This window comes from Suillus bovinus (assembly GCF_016758785.1).
Source record: "Suillus bovinus strain UH-Sbo-P2 chromosome Unknown EDB93scaffold_5, whole genome shotgun sequence".
Taxonomy (NCBI): Eukaryota; Fungi; Basidiomycota; class Agaricomycetes; order Boletales; family Suillaceae; genus Suillus; species Suillus bovinus.
The window spans coordinates 144,824-165,162 of NW_024542061.1; the positions used below are offsets into that span (position 1 = coordinate 144,824).

The 20,339-nt window shown below is 47.5% G+C and overlaps 10 protein-coding genes across 10 annotated transcripts; 8 read left to right on the forward strand and 2 right to left on the reverse strand.

Annotated features, from left to right (window-relative positions):
• Nucleotides 1–437: 437 nt before the first annotated feature.
• EDB93DRAFT_1120506 (uncharacterized protein) lies at nt 438–1,896 on the forward strand. The gene is made up of 7 exons (XM_041448494.1): nt 438–592; nt 665–822; nt 882–951; nt 1,008–1,146; nt 1,208–1,252; nt 1,310–1,364; nt 1,416–1,896. Exons 1-7 carry the CDS (start codon nt 523–525, stop codon nt 1,623–1,625), a joined length of 747 nt encoding a protein of 248 aa, XP_041311965.1. The 5' UTR covers nt 438–522; the 3' UTR covers nt 1,626–1,896.
• Nucleotides 1,897–3,423: 1,527 nt separating this feature from the next.
• On the forward strand, nt 3,424–4,802 carry EDB93DRAFT_1238020 (uncharacterized protein; the record flags this gene model as incomplete). Its single annotated transcript, XM_041451499.1, has 8 exons — nt 3,424–3,534; nt 3,597–3,666; nt 3,723–3,861; nt 3,914–3,958; nt 4,017–4,077; nt 4,127–4,169; nt 4,229–4,596; nt 4,647–4,802. 8 exons carry the CDS (start codon nt 3,424–3,426, stop codon nt 4,800–4,802), a joined length of 993 nt encoding a protein of 330 aa, XP_041311966.1.
• Nucleotides 4,803–6,590: 1,788 nt separating this feature from the next.
• EDB93DRAFT_1077143 (NADP-dependent oxidoreductase domain-containing protein) lies at nt 6,591–7,623 on the forward strand (the record flags this gene model as incomplete). The annotated part of the gene is made up of 4 exons (XM_041445294.1): nt 6,591–7,073; nt 7,130–7,368; nt 7,425–7,545; nt 7,600–7,623. 4 exons carry the CDS (start codon nt 6,591–6,593, stop codon nt 7,621–7,623), a joined length of 867 nt encoding a protein of 288 aa, XP_041311967.1.
• A 194-nt stretch (nt 7,624–7,817) lies between these two features.
• Nucleotides 7,818–9,412, forward strand: EDB93DRAFT_1076951 (Snf7-domain-containing protein; the record flags this gene model as incomplete). Its single annotated transcript, XM_041445281.1, has 5 exons — nt 7,818–8,108; nt 8,171–8,602; nt 8,648–8,775; nt 8,831–8,999; nt 9,056–9,412. 5 exons carry the CDS (start codon nt 7,818–7,820, stop codon nt 9,410–9,412), a joined length of 1,377 nt encoding a protein of 458 aa, XP_041311968.1.
• A 46-nt stretch (nt 9,413–9,458) lies between these two features.
• Nucleotides 9,459–11,007, forward strand: EDB93DRAFT_1120531 (uncharacterized protein). The gene is made up of 8 exons (XM_041448495.1): nt 9,459–9,647; nt 9,709–9,971; nt 10,021–10,108; nt 10,170–10,224; nt 10,280–10,450; nt 10,506–10,602; nt 10,658–10,768; nt 10,827–11,007. Exons 1-8 carry the CDS (start codon nt 9,518–9,520, stop codon nt 10,911–10,913), a joined length of 1,002 nt encoding a protein of 333 aa, XP_041311969.1. The 5' UTR covers nt 9,459–9,517; the 3' UTR covers nt 10,914–11,007.
• On the reverse strand, nt 11,008–12,466 carry EDB93DRAFT_1120533 (Endonuclease/exonuclease/phosphatase). Its single transcript, XM_041448496.1, has 7 exons — nt 12,106–12,466; nt 11,987–12,046; nt 11,858–11,939; nt 11,647–11,807; nt 11,485–11,599; nt 11,207–11,425; nt 11,008–11,150 (listed from the first exon to the last, which is right to left on the reverse strand). The coding sequence occupies exons 1-7, from the start codon at nt 12,352–12,354 to the stop codon at nt 11,026–11,028; spliced, it is 1,011 nt and encodes a 336-aa protein (XP_041311970.1). The 5' UTR covers nt 12,355–12,466; the 3' UTR covers nt 11,008–11,025.
• A 113-nt stretch (nt 12,467–12,579) lies between these two features.
• On the forward strand, nt 12,580–14,306 carry EDB93DRAFT_1120537 (uncharacterized protein). Its single transcript, XM_041448497.1, has 7 exons — nt 12,580–12,941; nt 12,992–13,172; nt 13,224–13,293; nt 13,319–13,369; nt 13,423–13,538; nt 13,590–13,756; nt 13,809–14,306. The coding sequence occupies exons 1-7, from the start codon at nt 12,813–12,815 to the stop codon at nt 14,046–14,048; spliced, it is 954 nt and encodes a 317-aa protein (XP_041311971.1). The 5' UTR covers nt 12,580–12,812; the 3' UTR covers nt 14,049–14,306.
• An 83-nt stretch (nt 14,307–14,389) lies between these two features.
• EDB93DRAFT_1120544 (uncharacterized protein) lies at nt 14,390–16,014 on the forward strand. The gene is made up of 5 exons (XM_041448498.1): nt 14,390–14,587; nt 14,652–14,842; nt 14,895–15,140; nt 15,192–15,268; nt 15,321–16,014. Exons 1-5 carry the CDS (start codon nt 14,413–14,415, stop codon nt 15,823–15,825), a joined length of 1,194 nt encoding a protein of 397 aa, XP_041311972.1. The 5' UTR covers nt 14,390–14,412; the 3' UTR covers nt 15,826–16,014.
• Nucleotides 16,015–16,060: 46 nt separating this feature from the next.
• On the forward strand, nt 16,061–17,832 carry EDB93DRAFT_655548 (TAFII55 protein conserved region-domain-containing protein). Its single transcript, XM_041457010.1, has 6 exons — nt 16,061–16,543; nt 16,592–16,722; nt 16,772–16,921; nt 16,977–17,049; nt 17,103–17,521; nt 17,572–17,832. Exons 1-6 carry the CDS (start codon nt 16,105–16,107, stop codon nt 17,785–17,787), a joined length of 1,428 nt encoding a protein of 475 aa, XP_041311973.1. The 5' UTR covers nt 16,061–16,104; the 3' UTR covers nt 17,788–17,832.
• On the reverse strand, nt 17,749–20,297 carry EDB93DRAFT_1295779 (Gaa1-like protein; the record flags this gene model as incomplete). Its single annotated transcript, XM_041454613.1, has 11 exons — nt 17,749–18,300; nt 18,355–18,724; nt 18,776–18,847; nt 18,900–19,179; nt 19,232–19,333; nt 19,393–19,494; nt 19,546–19,705; nt 19,752–19,836; nt 19,891–19,985; nt 20,034–20,136; nt 20,182–20,297. 11 exons carry the CDS (start codon nt 20,295–20,297, stop codon nt 17,878–17,880), a joined length of 1,908 nt encoding a protein of 635 aa, XP_041311974.1. The 3' UTR covers nt 17,749–17,877.
• Between the last annotated feature and the right edge of the window lie 42 nt (nt 20,298–20,339).

Sequence of the window (20,339 nt, forward strand, 5' to 3'; positions counted from 1 at the left end):
AAGCTTGGCAATTGAGGCGGACCATCATAGTATTGTGGGCAGAATGTGGCAGAACTCAGGACGTACTACAGGCTCTCCACGATGTTCAAGTCTGGAGGCTGTCTTCTCAATTCCCTTGTCGAAAGTAGGTTCATAAAGCCAACTTTGATACTGAGGTTTCCAAGTAGCTCGGGACAGGTTTTGACAACATCAATGCTGAGTTCGCTCGACTACAGTATATCTGTAAGGGAAAAACAAGGCACGGAGAATTTGCCTTGGACAGAGTAGTGCCAGTGGTCACAGAATACAGCTTTGCAAGGAATTCATTCAACTCACCATCTAGTGGTCTCACGTCAACTAAAATGCAGCAATTTTTGACAGTTCTGTTCACAATACTACCGCCACGCACGGCATCGCGTCTAACTGCTAGAGGTAACAATCAGTGCCATAATTCGAAGGCTTCCTAGTCCGAGTCAGGCTGTCCAATTCGCCTTCCCCATCCTTGTTCTTTTTATCCATCATGCTGTCACTCTGAGCCAAGCCATGGTCGTTGATGGTGGTTGTGGCAACATTGTACCCAGAGGTAGCTTTGCGCAGACGCCCACTGATATGAGTGAGTAATGAACTTCTTATTTATACGACAATAACGGAAGCACCTAACTACGATATGTATGTAACCTGAAAGCTCCAGCCTGTTTTGGCTTTCCCACCTTTCTTCCTTCTATCATGTCGTCGCTCTCCAGGGTATCATCGTTGATAGTGGTCTCGGTAGCAGCAGGGCTTGTACCCAGAGGTGCTTTGGCGCAGGCGTCCACTGCGACATGCATATCTTCTGATAGTTGGGTAATATCTTTTTCGAGGTTTACGATATATATCCTGATGCATGATCGGGTGATCTGCAGATGAACAACAGCCTCCAACAGAACCCTTGCGTGGTTGCTTCCTACCTCCAGGGCGTCTGCGTGGGTGGAGGTACGCAGTTTTCGTTTCTGAGTATGCCTTAAACTTGTATACTAGTTCTGGCGCAGATTTTACAGTCGGTCCTTTGTCTCCCGGTTGGTTTTATGGAGCTCCCTCGGGCGATGGAACAACCGCTTGCGCATGTAGTACAGTAACCTACTCGATGTTGGCCGCTTGCAGCGTTTGTCAGGATACCTTGTATTTGTCGTGAGTGGTACTCAGGTTGTATCAAGTATGCTCAGCTTCACGAGGCCCTTGTTTTCTATAGCTGGTCTTCCTGGTGCTCCAACTGCTCCATGATATCCATCGGATTGTCAGTCCGCACGGTTGTTGATATTCTGCAGGCTTCTCTAATACACCTGATTGACAGATATCCGATGGACATTCCTGCTGGTACCAAAGTTCCGAATTGGGCATATTTGAACGTTAGTGCATATTCACTTGACCCAACTGTCGAAATCTAACTTTTTCTGAAGGTGACTGCTGGGTTCGACCCTATCGCAGCGCTAAACAACGGAGGTCAGGATTTGGGCATTACCTCTGTGTCACAAGAAGCCAATTCACTCACTTTTTGTAGACTTCCCGGAATCTACTGCAACCCATGTACCATCTACTACCACTACCACAGTCACTTATTTGTCCACTTTGTCTGCTTCGTTCATCACTGTGTACGCCTCTTTGACTAGTTCTTCAGCCGCAGCCACAGGACTTTTTCCGTCATCAACATCTACTAGTAGCTTAACAAGTTCAAACGTTAGAACTGTAGCTGGGGGTGTTGTTGGCGGAGTTATAGGAGGTGCAGCCATCATAAGCTTCGTGATCTGGTTCCTTGCCAAACGTCATCTCTCCTCAAAACCATCAGCCGCTTTCAACATAGGTGGAGGTCCGGACCGCAGTCGAAGTTTTTACTCTACTCACACTAATACATTTTCGATGACGCGGCAATCACGTCTCTATGTATGTTTTTTATGATTCTATGATACATCAGTTCATCTCATCCCCTCGTGCAGTGCGTGAGCCTTTGAATTGGCTACAAAAACATTTCGTTAATGATTGTGCTGTAAACGTACAAGCCTTCGTCAAGCATCGCGATGGCCCATGAATCGAGTCTATTTCGTGTGACTTGTACTACGAGAAATAAAGTTTGCGATGCTGATCGCTGAGCAAGTCGCATTCCCTTTGTAACCCACAATGACTCGCTAGCGCGAGCGCTCTCCAGCACATGCATATGCTTGTACAGTAACCCGATCAGTACGGTAAGTCTTATAAAAAGGTGACAAATACCATTAGAACATCACGGCGTGAAGACTGTAAGTATTTGGACACTATTGAGATGGTGCACTTACAAGTCGTCACAATATGAAATGTGCACGAGCTACTTCAGCATATGTTCGACCAAAGGTTGATCCTAGACAACGAGAGTGGGGAAATCGAAAACAGTCCACGACGTACTTCATAGAACTGGCATAAAACTCGTGTAAAACGCGTGACCATCGATAATACAATCGTTCCTATTAGAGGAAAATTCTTCCCCGGATATTGCAAGAGCAGCCCGATATGACTTAAGACCTAAAGAAATAACATTGCCATAAATACGGAAGTCCGGGACGACATTTATATCGTGTCCCGGGTGTCCTGTCCGTCCATTAAGTCATGAGGTGACACAAGTGACGATAGATGATGATTAATGATGTTGAAGAAGACGACGATATGTGCATGAACGATGCATTTGAGATAACGTTGCATGACCCCTCGAAGGCGATGGTGACTACTCCTAGGATGTCGGAATTGCCAAGAATGTGCCAAGAGATGTGCCATAGCTGCAGCAACAGATTGTGAAGGAGAACAGGCCAGAGGCCATTTTGATAAAGACACTTCAAGTTGACGGGACATGTTCATGTAAAAGCCATGATGGTGACTCAGACAACAGATTGATGTCTTGCAGTCGGAAGGTACATAAAATTATTACATAATAAACAGGAACAACGTACATTCAGTGGTCGGAAAAGTATAGACTGGTGTCTGAGGTAAACGGCCAGCTGTCGAATAGTCAGAAGTACTGGTAATAATTTTTGATACCATGAGTCTAGCATCCCAAATGCGTTGGAAGATCCTGACGAAGTACTTGGTACTAGGTACTCGAGTACCTGACTAATTAAGCTAGTGCTCTAAGGTCCGACACCGACCCTGACCTAGACCTTGAATGATTGCAGCCTGGACCAAACCCGAGCTTCCATGGACAGGGAAACGGACATTACCAGCGAGCATGTGGGCCTTTAAGCTTATAAACGCACGGCACGGAGAGTTATCGAAAAAAAAACCTGAAACGGCCCTCGTTTTCAAAGCTGTGTTCAATCAATTAGTGTTCTTGGCAAATGTTAATGCACCCGACACGTCGAACAGCCATAAGGAACGAAGCGCCTAGCTACTATATGTAACTTGAAGGCTTCTGCCCTTTCTCCACCCTTTCTCCTTCGATCTATTATGTCGTCGTCCCCCAAGGCATGGTCGTTGATAGTGGTCCTGGCAGCACTCGTACCCAGAGGTGCCTTTGCCCAGACGTCGACTGTAACATGCCTGTCCTCTTTTGGTTGGGTAATTCTTTGTTTATTTACCTTTACGATACATATTCTGATGCATCACTGGCTGATCTACAGATGAACAACAGCCTCCAACAGAACCCTTGCGAGGTTGCTTCCTACCTTGAGGGCGTCTGCACAGGTGGAGGTACGCAGTTTTCGTTTCTTTGTATCCCTTGTATATCCATACTAATTCTAGCACAGCTTTTTCAATCAGTCCTTTACCTCCCGACACCCATTATGCAGCTCCCACGGTCGCTGAAGCCAGCGCTTGCGAATGCAACACAGTGACCTACTCCCTGGTTAGCGCTTGCGGCGATTGTCAGAACGCCACGTATTTACCGTGAGTCGTATTCGAGTATGCTCGACTTCACAGAGTGCTTATCGCCTCGTAGCTGGTCTTCCTGGAGCTACAATTGCAGCGAGGTATACATCCAAACGTAAGTCCGCAATACTATTTATGTTCTCTAAGCTTTCTAATATCCACTCGGTCGACAGGTATCCAAATAACATCCCGTCTGGCACCTTGGTTCCGAATTGGGCGTACCTGTCCGTGAACGTTAGTGCATGGCCACCTATCGCAATTATCATAATCTAATTCTCTAAAGTCCTCTGTGGGATTCGACCCTGTCGCAGCGCAAGCCGCCGGAGGTTAGCATCGGCTGTAATTTTTCCATCTTAGAAAACATTGTTCACTTACTTTCTTACAGATACCCCGGAATCTAGCGCAACAAAAGTACAATCTACTGGCTCAGTCACTTATTCGAGCACTGTGTCTGCTTTGACCAGTTCTTCGGGCGCGGCCGCAGGATCTTCATCACCAACATCATCACCAACTAACTCGACAAGTTCAAACGCTGGAGCTATAGCTGGGGGTGTTGTGGGTGGAGTTGTAGGAGCTGCACTCATCATAGGTCTTGCGACATGGTTCTTCATCAAACGCCGTCGTTCTGCTACAGCGCCATCGGCCGCCTTCAGCGACATTGGCGGGGGTCCGGGCTACAACACTCAAAGTGTTTATTCCCCTAACCCTCTTCCATTCGCAGGACAAACCCAAATGACGCAACCACGTCTTTACGTATGTTTCTCATCATTTTGTGATATATCGATACTCATCTCCTTGCGCAGGACCCCTCTGACCCGTCCACTTTCCCAGGTTCTCCTCCCTCCCCCACCATCCTGACCACTGGGTCTAGCAACATATACCAGAATCCATCCATACCGTCACATGTGCTTTCCCAACAGTCGCGGCCTGGACAGTACAATGGCACTCCGGAGATCTAACTGCAAGCCTGAAGATAAGCAACCATTGGATATGATTACCCTCTCATAATTTGATGACATTAAGATATCCATGTAACCGTATCCATCTGTCATTTCTTGGATTGGTGCTCATTATTGTACATTTGAACTACGGCGTTCAAATTAGTGTCGAGGAACTTTAAATTTATTGTCTAGTAGGACCATATTGACATGAAATGAAAGCACCGCATACTCAAACGATCACGTATGGAAGCAAGCGCAAGCTCTCGACGCTTAGATTCGTTGTTATTATCATATCATTGCATCCTCCTCCCTTCCATCATGCCAGAAATCGTTCATGATCGCTGAGTGTTTGCAGACAAATATGGACTTGCGCCGAACGCAGAATGAGTTGATCGTTGTGTTCTGCCAGGGAACACATGGGTATGTACCTCGTCGTGCCAGATTCCACACGTCACGCGTCACTGCCTTAGCGAACTGACAGGGAAGCGAAGCCCATGTCAGAAGCGTCCAGCAGAGCGCCATCGAGTCTGACCACCTCCTTAGCCCTTGCTGCAGGCGCCCGTCTCCTAAGAATAAGGGTCTGTTACCTCAGCCAGAGGGAGGCTATAGAGCGGGGTGGAATTAGCGGCTTCGAGCCTGCGAAGGCCCTCGTCAGGGGGCTGCCGCTACCCCTACCGCCCCGTACCTCTCGTTCCGTTTAAAATTACTGTTAACGAGCCTAGACACGGAGTACAGGTCCTGTTGCACGACTGCAACCGCGAAAACGATCCGGCCAGCTGTATCCACCGACAGGGGGTAGTGTACGGGGCTGACAGAGGCGGGGCAGAACTTTGCCGCAAGGTCGGTCTTTATCAACCAACCACGAGAGCCATGTACCATGAGGTACCCTAATGGGACTGTTTCGGCAACACCAGGATATTTCGGATCCATGAGAGCAGACAATGCGGGAATCATTAGATGTGACATGTGATGTTGACAGCTGGAAGTTGTTGAACTTGCCGATGGGTCTATTCATCGTGCGAGTCAGGCTACGTCAAAAAGTTGGCCCTGAGCGCCCCTCGTTCTGAGCACCCTTGCATTGCATACCTTGTCACAGCAGTCAAATGGGCTTCCGATGACCTGCAAGTGACTACAGAAGACAGGCTGACAAATAATCTTTCGTGTTTGTCCGTGGGATCGTTGTGCTGCCTGATTTCGCAAACGATACGAAGAGCGTGGTGCACTCTCATATCTGCCGCATGATCCGCCTGGTCACCCGGAGAAAATGGGCATAGCGATTCCGAATCCCACTATAAGTAGTAGTGGGCAGTAAATTTAGTCTGTGTTCAGTCGGAGGGTATCATGCACTAAGACAATATTATAATATTAGATTGTGTATCTCGGCAAAAATTTTCAACTGTTGGTACACCTGGTGACCGAAACATCCGAGAAAGCTAGGACGACCGGCCAAAGGGTGGACCGTACTCATCTGAGGTGCTACGAGATGAAAGATTGCCAGTAGTATAGACAATCGAACATGTGGTATGCAAGCGCCTGGAAGTTGTAAAGTGTTCGAACGAAAGTGAGCCAATTAAATACAGACGTTTTTCTTTAGGGCTGGTCTATCTCAGATCCCGGCACCGCGGGCCGCCCTAACGCTCTAGTACTTAGAATTTACAGTGACATGGAAATTGATGCACCTCAATTGCATCATCGCACCAGGCTGTCATGTTACGGAGATCCGCTTCATTAGTACTAAAACCGAATATAAAACAACATATAATAACTGGATTCCGTTCAAGCTACTTTGCAGGCCGATCACCCATAATGACTATATCCACATTGTCTTTGAATGACGGACACCAGGTCCCCTGGATAGCTTTCGGCACTGGTACTGCGCTCTTTGGTAAAGATGCTGAGGATGCCATACGCCTTGCTATCGACAATGGCTTTACACACCTCGATGGTGCGCAAGTCTATGGCAACGAGGATACATTGGGGGATGGCATAGTAGCTTCTGGAAAGTCTAGGTCCCAGCTTTTCATAACGACGAAGCTCGGAAAATTGCAGCCTGGTGCAACTCCCAAGAGCGCGCTACAGGAGTCCTTGAAGAAAATCAAAGTGGATTACGTCGACTTATACCTTGTCCACCAAGCCAATAACCACGTCGGGCAGCTAAAGGAGATCTGGAAAGGGATGGAAGAGGCTCAGAAGGCGGGCTTGACCAAGTCCATTGGAGTTTCTAACTTCGCTCCTGACCACCTGAAGACTATAATGGAAGTCGCCAGTATACCTCCTGCAGTTAATCAGGTTGGTTTTATACGCCCGTCGACGTAATAGTCCTTATTTAACCATCATGACAATAGGTCGAGGCTCACCCATATGTATGGAAAGCGTTGCAGCCGAATCTTGCCATCCACGACCAATACAAAATCGTCACGTCGTCATATGCTGGTTTGTCACCTCTTTTCCGGGGAAAGGGTGGTCCACTCGACCCCGTGATCGAGCAAATCCGCGCTCGCTTGGAGAAAACTCGTGGTACCCCTGTGTCTGATGGTCAGGTGTTGAACAAATGGCTTCAACAGAAAGGTGTTCTTGTGGTAACGTGAGATTTAATCCCTCCATTGATGCCAACTGTTTTCTAATACTGTGTCATCACAGAACCTCGTCGAAAGCCGAACGTATCAGAGAATACCTTGACACGGAGAATGTGCCGGAGCTTACAGCTGAGGAGATCGCACTTATAGACACTACTGGAGGAAAACTTCACAAAAGATTCTTCGTAAGTCTAGATTTTGACGACGACTCACATTCTGTTGCTTATTTCGCATTTCAGCCTGGTAACTGGCCGCCCGAGTAAGTGATTGTTGTGGCAGGACAATGAAAATTTCCACAACACGATGTTACTTATTGTAGAAGGCTAGAATCTCACTTGTAGACCTATGACATAATGGAGTTTTAGTGCCAAATCACGTGACTTTGAGGGAATTGTGGGCAGTGGCTTTCACTTTCACTATAAAGTTTCTTGCGTTCACTTGCAGCGTTGCCAACAACATGTCATCCCCAACTCTATCTACGCTGCCGAACTACACATCAACATCAAAATCTCGTCTAAAATCGTTGTATTCCGATATTCACAGACAGAAACATTCTAACCCTTCTTCTTTCCATGCTTATGTTGACTGGTGGCATGGGACGCTCAAGGACGTCACTTCGCGAGGTTGGCAGGGAAGCGATGGGTCTGACGGAACAAGCAACAAACTTATCCTAGGAGCACGACGAGTGCTGGTGGATAAGTTGCGCTATGAAGGTGTTGGCAAGCCTCTCGGCCTCGGAACCACCATAGTGCGTCATTAGGCAGCTCTTACACTTTTTGGTATTCGACTCACCGCACTGCACTAGTAAAGGCCGAGATGCGACGAAATAACGATATAATACCACTCTCCCAATTTCTTACTTCACAGCAGTCTGTGTATGACCCAGGATGGCTACCATACCGCCTTGCTTCCTTCGTAGTCGGAAAACCACTATGGTGGGCGATGGAGCAGCTTGATATAGTCCGATCAGAAGACTCTTATACAGAAGCCGAAATGTGGAAGAAGATTGAAGGGGACTACGTCATGCTTGGGCTTGTCGTACAGGCCGCAGATACCCTTGAAAGCATGCGAAACGGCGCCGGCCTCAGCCCAGCTGATAACCTGTACACTTTTGAAGATTTTCGCAGGGAATTTGGGGACAAGATATTACCCAATGTTGTGCTGAGCGAGATAGATACAAAAGTTCTGATCAAATTTCTCGAACGGGAGAGACGCATGCTTGTACAGAATGGCGATGCAGGTGTTTCAGTCGCATATTCCTACTCGCTAACTGACATTACTTTTAAGGTCATTAAATTTGTGACAGCGAGCCATGATCGGGAAATCACTGCTGTGGATCGAGGAATTCTTCAGCTCAAGACAGCAGTGAGAAACCTCCGTGAACAGGTGGATGGCATCCATAGCAAAATTGATCAGTAAGGAGTGCCTATTTCCACTGCACAGCGTTGATTAACGTATGTATGCATCTAGGACTACTTCAAATATCTCAAACGCCTTGCGTCAGCAGCGCAAGTCAATTGCACTTGCAGAGTTGCGGTTTAAGAAACATCTGGATGACCTGCTTTCCAAGCGTCTTGGATCCCTTCATAATCTAGAGTCAACATTGATCAGCGTAGAGACAGCCGCGGGTGATGTGGAAGTGAGTTAATCCTCCTCTTCTGCAGATTTCGTGTTGCTCATCAATAACCTCTTCAGATTATGAAGATGTACGAGAGTTCGACGGCGACACTGAAAGCAATCTTGAGCCACCCCTCCCTTCAACGTGACAAGATTGAAGAGACAATGGATGCGCTTGCGGCATCGACTGCTGATGCACGTGAGATAGACAATGCTATCAGGATGGGCGAAGACATGGCTGCAGTAGACGCGGGCATAGATGATACAGAGCTAGAAGCTGAACTAAATGCGTTGGTGGAAGAGGCAGAGAAGGAGGTGGCTGCAGCGGCTGAACAGGCGACTGTGGAGAAGCTTCAGGGCATTGAAATTCATGTTCCCGAAGGTGCACCAGTTCAGGTTGAGGCTGCTCCCAGGCGGACGGCAGAGGCAGCATGAGTAGACACCTTACATAATTAGCATTCAATCATTGTTCCTGACGTGACGCAATCTCGTACCAGTCCTTGACCTAGGCTCGTGACCCGTCTCGCACATTCACAATTAATGGCACCTATTCGTTTAAGACATCCTAAGGGCATTACGACATTACAAGTCGACCTCGATAATGCTCTAGTTCAAGATCTCCAGCAGGAAATATTTGGAGTATCTGAAATCCCACCATCGCAGCAACAACGTATGTGCCGCGCAAGCGCCTTCAACAAGCTCATCTAAATCGTGTTTTTGATGCATGTTAGTCAGGTCGGGGTACCCACCACGGTCGCTCACAATTGTCCCGGAGCTTCCACTTTCGAGTCTGGGATTGAAATCTGGTGATCAGATCATTGTGAACCAGAACATATCAAGCTCAGCGCGTGTCCCATCTTCCCCACCCAAGGCCAAGCCATCGTCTTCCCAACCACCTCAAGCCTCTTTGTCGCAACCGAATTCAAGCAGGCTCGCACCGAGGAGTAGCGGTCCAGACTATGTTGAAACACCAAACGGCGTGTTAGTGCACAGGGTAAGGTAATGCGTTCCTATGTTGATCGGTTATCTATCACGCGCCATAGATCGTGCCAGACGATAACTCGTGTCTTTTTTCGTCGATCGCCCTCATTTTCGAGCAAGATGCCCGCAAGGCGCAACAGATACGGCAAGGTCAGCCATCACATCGATTCAGATCTGTCAGATGGATTGATTAGGTGATCCCCCACATAAGTCGTTGCGAATGGCATCCAAGCAGACATGGAAACCTACAATGAAGCTATTCTTGGGTATCTGGCATCACTGCATACTACAGTATGATGCTGAGCTGACTCGAATTTGCAGCTTGAGTCGAGATGCGTACATCGCCACCATTATGAAGCCTGCGACATGGGGAGGTGCGATTGAACTGGGAATCCTCGCCAAACATTATGGCACGGAGATTGCATCTATCGATGTCGAAACCGGGAGGTTTGATCGTTTTGAGCCTCCATTAGAGGCGAGCACAGGCAACCGGTAGGCACCTTGCGTGGCCCTCGTTTAGGAGCACTTTTGATGCGTTGGTACGCAGCTGCATCGTGATCTATTCCGGCATTCATTATGATGCTGCGTCGTTGGCGCCTATGGTTGATGCTCCGCCTGAATGGCATCAAACTGTCTTTCCGATCGTGAGCGTATCAGTATCGTGCACGCCATCTTAGGGTTAACTACCCCTGATATTAGATTTCCGCGGATGAAGATGATCCAATTTTGTCTGCCGCTAAAGAATTAGCCACCATCCTACGGGGGAAGAAAGCATATACCAATACTGCAACGTTTGATATCAAATGTGAAGTAAGCTGCCAATCTCATCGAATGATTCGCGCAATGGATAATTGACACATCCGCACAGGACTGTGGCAAGGGATTGAAAGGCGAGAAAGATGCGAGAATGCACGCCCAGGAGACAGGGCATGTACGATTCGGAGAATATGAGTGATATCCGGATTCTTGACTTGTCCATACCGCACCCTCATGTTTTATGTATTTCACAAGGAATCAGTGACGTGCGCAAGATAGTGAACATTCACATATCGCGAGTGCTACAGCGTTTAGCTTCCCATAACGATATCGCTGTCTATTTCCATCACCACTGGCACATGATCTGATGCGCCGTAGATCTCACTTCTAATCTCGCACATCTTGACCTTTTCCACTAGTCGCTCGCTCACCACAACTACGTAGGTGAATGCTGGTTTAGGATATACCACCAAACAGAGATTGACGACTTACACATGTCCAATCTCCAACCAAGGCCTTTAGTTCGACAATTAAAACGATACGAGAAATATGTGTAGTGTTTGTCTTCTGGGTGATTCTGTCTCCAGACATCAACAAATGTGCCAACTCCAGCAGCAGATTCAGGAGGATTAAGAATATTTTGAAACGCTTCCGTTTCATCTTTTGTATATCCAGGTGTCTTGTTCCAATTTGATTTCGGATTCGCCAAGTCTGAAAATAAAAATGTAAGATACACTAGGCCAAAACCGTAGATGATGTGAATTGTGTACCTATTGCGGTTGGTGCGACGTTGAGGTCACCCATCCAGATGACGGGTTTTTTCTTGTCTAGATCCCGTATGTACGTCGTGAAGTGCTCGTTCCATGTGTTCTTCTCTTTTAGGGTCTGGGATAGGTGAATAAGCGTGCACACCATATATTTGATGATCTGACCTTGAGCCCCTGACCAGCGTTCGTTACGTATGTAGCTACAATATAACAACCAGGAAATTCCATTGTAACGATACGACCCTTGACGCTACTTGGGTCTGGATGTCCTGGAAGTTTCGTATCCACAGACAGAGGTTTATGCTTGGAAAGCACAGCTGTTCCTGCTGCGTCGGGTTAAAATTAGGGGAGCCTGGATCCAATGAAGGTCATTTACAGTATGTCTTCTTGGAAGATATGGCCCAGGTACAATGAGGGAATCGCGAGGTCAGGAATGGGTCTACGGGGACTTCGTTCACCTAATATGAGAGTATTAGCAAGACTAGAACTAGAACATGGTATGTACCTTGGTCTCTGTTAGTACGAGAACGTCTGGGTCCTCCGCCTCAACATAGAATTTAAATCCCTGATGAGATACAACACCAAGATGATTATGAAGTCATCATATAAGTTTATTGCGCTCACTTTCTTGGAAGCCGATGCAAGCGAACAAATATTCCACGTTGACAGGCGAACTGTGCCTGCTATCCGAGGAGGAAAACTGATGTTGACAGGTAGTACTTTGTTAGTAGGCTGGCCGTTGGTGGCAATGGCAGACTCTGGCGAGTCTTTCGATACTTTGGCCTTTTTTGAAGCAGACTGTGTAGCTTCACCATCCGATTGTGACTCGGATGCCGCTTTACGCTTTACTGCGGTTTTCTTTTTGGGTGGCATTATTTGGCAGGTCAAGAAAGACGCGTGAAACTGGCGAGATGGTGGCGAAGCTAGTCGTGAGCTAATTGTGGACCATGCACAAAGTTGTGCATAGCGGAGGCCAAGTCGCGGCGTTAACAATACCATGGACCCGATTTAGAACTAGGCCTTTCCTAATCGAGCATACTTGTGGGTGGTTATTTTACATAATTTATCTGCCACAAGGTGTTTAATTTTAAAACCAACCTTGCCTGCGACTTGACCTTTCGCGCTTTGAACAGTGCAGCAGCTTTATTTCTGTAACGTAGTCTGTGTGTAAGCTACGCCAAAGCTATCAGTGCCAATCTAGTTATAAACAGTCCACCTCTACTTTCAGGCTCTCAACACGACGCGGCACAACCTTCATTTCTGGTGCTTATTACGGTCCTTGATTAACCTGTAATCATCCCTGTCCTCGAGCACAGTCAACATCACCCAACATGCTTACGCATCGTGGCTTCTCCGCATGTATAGTCTCTGAGGGCAAACCGATCCCCGAGTATCTTGCCGCTGTCGTTGCCGAAAACCCAAACACGATCTCGTGTTGGATCCCAAGCGAGGTGGGAAAGGTAACTCGATTCGTTCTTCTAGTCTCGACGTGCCTCACCGACGTCACCAGTCTTTTTCAGTATACTGGAGAGATGAAGGAACAAAAAAGCACTCATGTGCATTTATTACACTTGACGGATTCGTAGTTCCCGGTCGGTTCTTGTTTGGCGAAGGAGAGGCTTGGAGGAGTGGCGTAAGATCGGGCCCGCAGACAGAAAGGCCCTTTATGTTCGCACAGAGGCCAAGCTCAGGTGAATCATGACAAACAACGGGTACATCAGCGTGAAGCTCATGTTTAACAGGTGCAAGTGAGCAGAGCACGAAAGACGCTGGATCCATCGTGCTCAAGATTAAACTCGTCACTCTGGATGGGTCGAAGGCAGCAAATCCATTGCAGAGGATTACCAGATTTAAACTCGCAAAGTCAGCTAAGCGATCATTGTATTGGGTGCGCACAAGTAGGGTCTGTTCGTGTCTCTGTGGCTGACACAAATTTTGAAGGTACGGCCAGGAGATGGACGTGTGCACGCAATCACCCATGACGTGGAAGGTGAAACCATCCGACCAGCACGGTGTCAGGTCACACGTTACCTTTCTGTTCCGGTACAGGTCTCCCGGTGAGTCTGGAGTCCCTTGTGAAGATCCGTCTTGATGGCAAACGATTTTAGAGTGGCTGATTGCGCAAGGAATAATGTCCACTGAACTGCACGCGCCAAAAAATCTTCTTGCAAAACGACGGGTCGTCAGCGCACCAGTTGCACAATCGGTGAACGTGCCGATAATGCCAAGCTTAAGTCCTCCCAACTCAAAAAAGGCTGAACAGTCTGAACAATTCGTGAGTATTGTTGTTTAGCTGTACCATCCAACTCACATTCGTTTGTCCTTAGAACGCAGGACTAAATAATGCCTTCCCTGTAGGGCAAGGCCGAGCGCGGCCCGCACTGAGTCTCAGGACCGTGAGCGTCAGTGGCGGGGGTCGGCACAACCAATTTTCAGGGGAAACACTACTCGATTTTCAAGTTTATTCTCCGCTCGACCCGAGTAGGTTTACGCAAAGCCCATACAGTGCATCTCGAGAGTCGGACAGCACGGCAGTAAACTCGACGGGGCCGAGCAATGAGGGCTAGGAAGATGTGGTTTGGAAAAGTACATCATTTCGATGCGTTGTCTTGTATCTGTGGAACTGCTATCTCTTGGAGAATATTTCTGTTATGATTAGGGTGTTTGTGTAAAATCTGTAAAATAGTTAACCATGCATCTGGAATGTCATTACTTACATACAGGCAACCTCATGGAAACATGGTATAGAGAGAATTTCAGTGCGAATGAATTACTGAACGACAGAGGAAGGGTTGTGTTCACAAGGGTTATTCATATTAGTAGCACAATGGCAAAGCGAGAGTATTTGGATTTGTATGTGTGTGTTAAATTCTAAAGCCGTTGCCAAATAACGTTGGTCAAAATAGTACATAACCTTCTGCTCTCGGAAGTATGATGTCTACAGCAGCTACACAACCAACCTTGTGCACGCTGCACATTTGGCCTTCCAGATGGAATCTACCATCCGTTGACCCTACATGTACCGCAGCAGTTCTCTACCTGCAACTGACCATTCCAGGGAAATTCGAAGTTACAGAATGTACTAACCCCGACGTGTCCCCTAACGGTGCGTCTATATAGGTTTATATGCTTAATTTCTTTGGCTCGCATCTCATACCGTTGTCCTGCAGGAAAGCTTCCCTTTCTCACACATGGCCATGCCATAGTGTCATCCCTCCCGGCCATCATTTCCTTCGTTTCCTCGCTGGCAAAGTCTATTTCATCAGGTGCCAGGGATCTCGACGCATCTCTAAGTGCGCTACAAAAAGCAAAGCGAACTGCTTGGTGCTCGCATGTTGAGGCGAATATTGGGGACCTCGTAGTGAGTACATGCATGACATATGCAGGCCGTTCAATGGTTGATATTTTGATAGGCATATTCGTTATATTCTGTGGACGATAATTTCTGGAAACTCACAAATCCTACCATAGCATCTATGATTCCAATTCCGCAGCGCTACTATGTACCTGGACGTATACGCGAAATGTATCGACCACGCCTGGAGGCTGCAGGTCTGTGGACACAGGCAGCCTCTGAATCAGAGAAGGACTCCTTTGGAAAACGACAAAAGAAAGACGACCCTAAAGACGAGTATGCGCGCGCTTTTGAACGGGACAAAGTGAGATACCCTTCGCCTGCTTAGACGGAGCTGATGTTTACTGCATTACAGGTATCTGCGCAAGCGAAGGCATCGTTTGCTCTTTATGCGAAGTTACTGAATGGACAGAAGTTTTTCTTTGGGGAGCGGTGAGCAAGACCAGCGCTTTTTTCCTTTTGTATTACCTGAGCTCATTATTAGGCCCACGACTCTTGATGTTTACCTAGCCTCGCACATTCTCCTGTTGCTTGATCCGCCATTCCCGGACCAATTAATGCGATGTATTCTAGAGGAATCATACCCGACGCTTGCAGAGCATGCGCGCAATGTGAAGACAGAAGTCTCACAAATACCGCAGCAGTATCTTGTCGCTCCTGCGCAAAAACAGTCGCTGCTGTCGTTAATACCACGACCCCTGAGCAACCCTCCGAAAACGAAAGAGAGCCGAATGGATGAAGTAGACCTTCGGTTTCGTCGCATGCGGTGGATGTGGTTTGCGCTCGCTTTTGGCGGTGTGGCGTGCTATGTCACGCAACTCTTAATGAAGGTCACCATCGTGAAGGCTAACAGGAAACCTCGACGTGTGCAGTCTGAGAGGCGTGGAGCTGACCAAGACCATGAAGCAAAGGTTACGGACGAAGAAGAAGGCGAAGAACAGGAAGATGATGACGATGAAGGTGCCAGTGCCCAGGACGGGGACGAGTAGGGTGATCCTAATAGTCCTCTAGAGTCTAGATGCGCTTGTGGCTCAGCTTGGTGCACTACATTCAAGTATACTGTGATGATGTTCGCCTCGTCTATAGAACTACGACGGTTTCACCTCCTGTACCTCTCAATTCTATTTTGATCCCACTTATTGCTGAACTATATGTGCAAAAATTAATCTCGAGTATACACCGTGACCGTTACGTCTGGTGTGACTGAAATGATATTTGGATCAGGTTCAAGTTCAATGATTTGACTTCGAGCGATCATCGACCACATCATGGACGACGACCTTATAGTTGTAGACGATATTGACGAACAACAAGCGGGACCTTCTACCGTTAATGGCGGCGCTAAGCCAATACCTCCAACTCAACCACAGAGAACACGGCCCCTTCGTGCCGCCGCGGAACATGCAATGGCTACAACCCTTCGTCTAAGGGGCACCCCCGAGCCTTCCGAGCGAACGACGCGTTCATCATTAGCAAAGAACCGACCCCAACCAAAGCTAAAACTCAAGCTCAGTGATAAAGCAGCTGCGCAGGCTCCAGGAATGTCATTCCTGGGCTCATATGATCGGGAGTTAGACTCTGATGATGAAGACCTTGCTTTTGAAGAGCAATTCATTATTCGTATGCCACCTGGAGAGGATTGTGAAAAACTGCGCAAGATGGTTTCCTCCAGGGAAGTCGGGAATGATGTATGGTTTAAATTCAAAGGTGAGTGGTCTCCTCCTGCAGTGGTCGGGTTGCTCGAACTTTATCTAGACTCCCGCAGAGGAGTCTTTCATATTGGAAATACCTTGTATTCCTTCAAGCTTGTCGATCTTCCGTGTATCATTGAAGCGCAGAAGACCTTGGACAACAAGCAAATGTTTAAAGTAGCAGACATATGTCAGGTTACTTGTCTCGCCTGTTCTATCGTATCTTCTACTAACGTGCCCGCAGATGCTTGTGGTTGAAAATCGCATTCCAAATGAGGAGTCGTTTACAACAACTCGTAATGTAAATGTCGATGAGTTCATCTGGCCGCATGGGATCACGCCGCCTTTGCACCACGTTCGCAAACGTCGATTTCGAAAGAGGGTTAACAAGAGGGTACGTCCCCTCATAGAGTCGTATCTATAGGCATGATTCTGATGCTGCCAAGTAGACTATTGAAAGTGTTGAGGAGGCGGTCGAGCGGTTGTTGGCCACGGATGAACTTGCTTCAGAGGTCAAATATGGTATGATGATCATTCTTCGGAGTCGGGTCTGTTTTGAAATGCCTCGCGTCTAGATGTTCTGGAAAATGTCAACCCAGATCTTTCCGACTCAGAATTCGTTGAACGGGATGAGCCCATGGATGCACCTACGCCCGGTGTCGTTGGCTCGGAGGCAGGCGATGCTCCTACTCCAGGACCAGACTTCGGGGGAGATGAGGGGGAAGCAGAGGAAGCAGAAGAAGATGAAGGCGAAGGTGACATCGACGAAGACCTTGCCGCAGAATTAGATCTTGCCCTCGGTGATGAAGATGAGGAGGGTGAAGGTGATGAGGAGGAGGATGACGAAGATGAAGAAAGTGAGGATGACGATGAGGACGACGATGACGAAGAAGCGCAGGAGAGGAAGCTGTTGAATGAAGAAATCAGGGACCTTGAAGCTGCTGTGTTGAAGAAGCAAACTGAAATCGCCAGCTCCGCAAATCCTCTGATAAAGGTATCTGTTTCTACACTGTTTTCATGTTTTGATTTTCATGGTGCTCGTAGAAACGGTTTGAGGATGCACTACGCAAATTATCAGCTGACCTTGAGATGAAGGTTGCCCAGAGAGACGAGATGAAAGAAAGACAACGGCGGAAGAGGGAGGGTATTGCACCAGAAGATCCAGACACAGATCCAGAGGGAGCTACTCAGGAAGAAGTAGATCACACAATGGGAGATCTATTTGGGTCTGACGACCACGCTGCAATGGACATTGGTTGATACGGTACTAAACACTCACTTGCGCTGTATTTGCTTTGCATTTTTACTTCATCGCCTGTACATTGTAATCTGACATTCCGCTGCATGGATCTATGACCCCTGTAGACATACAATAGCAGCTTGCATGACAAGCGGGGCGTACACAATACATATGAATGGTGCAAACCATACACCCAGCACTTCCCAGTTCCAGATCGCGCTTTCAACCTCTCCAGGTACCAACACCAACCAACCCCATGCTAGCACACAATAACTAGCATATCGCAAACGAGAGGTCGTTGTGCTTGAGGATGTACATGACGTCGCTAGAGGGATACCCATGGTTATAGCAAGCACAGCGGCGAGGGAAAAGTTTAGTAGGGACATGATAGATATCACAGTCGATGCTAGGCATAAATTCGACGATTTCAGGAGCATCGAAGTTGGAGCTGCTTCCGGAGCGTTTGTCGAAAGTAGTGGAAGGAGCACTGGAGGTATCATAGACAGGGCGGCAAAAATAACTGGCGCAAGAAGCTATGGGATGGGTAGGATCAGTGTATTGCACTAATAGGTAGTCAAACAACTAACCGAAGAGTGCTCAGCAAACCATCGACTGCAAACTAGGTTGAATACGAGAACTCCTAAAACATGAGTAGTCACTACAATGATAAGCGCAGACAGCAAGGGTCGTCGCCTATTTCTCCATGTGCCTTTCACAGGACTAGGCTTCTTAGTCTCGTCGGCTTTCAAAGGGGCCTCAGAAATTTCGCAAACCCACCCCGCAGTCACCCACTCCCCGAGCCCTTTGAACAACATAGCAACGCTGACGAAGATGGCGCTTGGGAGAAACATGCCAATTTTCATGAAAGTCCCAGGGCTGGTTAAGATATAAAAGAAGAAGGAAGCGTGCAAACGCTCTAAAAGGTTATTCATCGTTCTAAGGGTAGACTCGACGATTCTAGCGCGTGTTGCTGTAGTTGAGAGTGATAGATAATTTATAGTTACTCACCTTCCTAACGCATGAAATCCATGCGGACCGTCTGCTGGAACGGCAAACAAGGTGATGGCGTCGATACGGAATCTGAATCAAGTTAGTATCCCCATACAAGCTACTAAGAACAACAAAACATTACTGATGCATCAGGCCATGTACCCCACTGCACATGCCGCGAGCCTGGTAGCCGATGTGTCGGACTACATTCCGCACGCGATACCCGTATTGCTGAAGTTGTGGACTCTGCTGAATAAAAGGCGGAACCCAAGACAGAAAAAGGCTCTGCTCTTGCGATCGATCAACATAATCCGAAGGCTCCAGGTGATCGTACACTGTCATTGGGACGCCGCCTGTATAGTGTGAGATTAGTCGGAAAGAATTGATGAGGTCCTGATTTGGGAGACGTCCGTTCAAGCCCTCTGTAGGCATCCGTGAGTAATCAGAAAATAAGATGATAGGTGTTTCGCCCACCATGAAAGACACCGAGGTGCGAAAAAGAATGACTGCTGTAGTCAATATTCAAAGCAGTCCAAATGACCCCCGAGGTGTGCTCAAGAGGGTCTGTATGAAGATCTAGTGGTGGATAAGAGAATGAAGACTAAGTTGACATTGTAGACACAAAAAAGACATACTCGACGGTATCGTGCCATGGTATGCATTCAGCCATGCATGCATTCCGTGAAGGTAGTCGTCGCTGATAATAAAGATGATATCTTTCGCCCATAAGGAATAATCTGACGAGCGTGTTGTATATCAAAAATTTGAAAGCCTTTGAATAACCCTACCTTTTAAAAATGCAGCGAGGGATAATACAGTAGATGTCCCACGTAAATTCAGTGCGCCATGCCCTGCCCTGCTTAACCACGATGCACTGATCACCATCGCTTCTGTTCCAGCGGCTCGAGACGATGACATTACGGCATACGCATTGTTGCCTGAGATGGTCTGGCAAATGTTTATAACAAATTGACTGTTGAACAAGAAAACTCACTCCTTTACTGGTACTGAAAGTATAGCTTTGTATGGAAGCAGCAAGGCCAAGTTTACTGAATTCAGTCTTGAAAAATTCCGCTCTTCTGTTGATAACATCAGTAAGGGCAGTGCAATGTACAAAGAGGAGAATGACATACTGCTCACTGGTGAGATTTCGTTCTCGAACACCATCCAGTTGGTACAGCTGCAAGTCTGCTGTGTGAACATCGCCCCAGTTCCAATATGTATTGACCTATGATTGCATTAGCTCATGTGGCAAGCAATCAACATGCGTACATACTTGCGCCGGCTGAAGCGCATTTTCGTCTATGTATGTGCCTTGGGAGAGCAACGGTATAGGAATAAGCAGCATCCACGCATATCCAATGATAAACAAGACGGTCCTGTACAAATTCAGCGAGAGAGCGAACAATGAAGACTCCACTCACGTCAATTTTGTTAAATTGCGATGGATATAGGCAGCTGTCTGTCTTCGCCGTCGAAGTCTTGCGATATTCGCATCTGGCTTCCTGGGGCGCTTGAGGAAACCTCGTATTCTGTCCATGGGGTCACGGTGATGACTGGTCACAAGTATCCTGAAGACGCG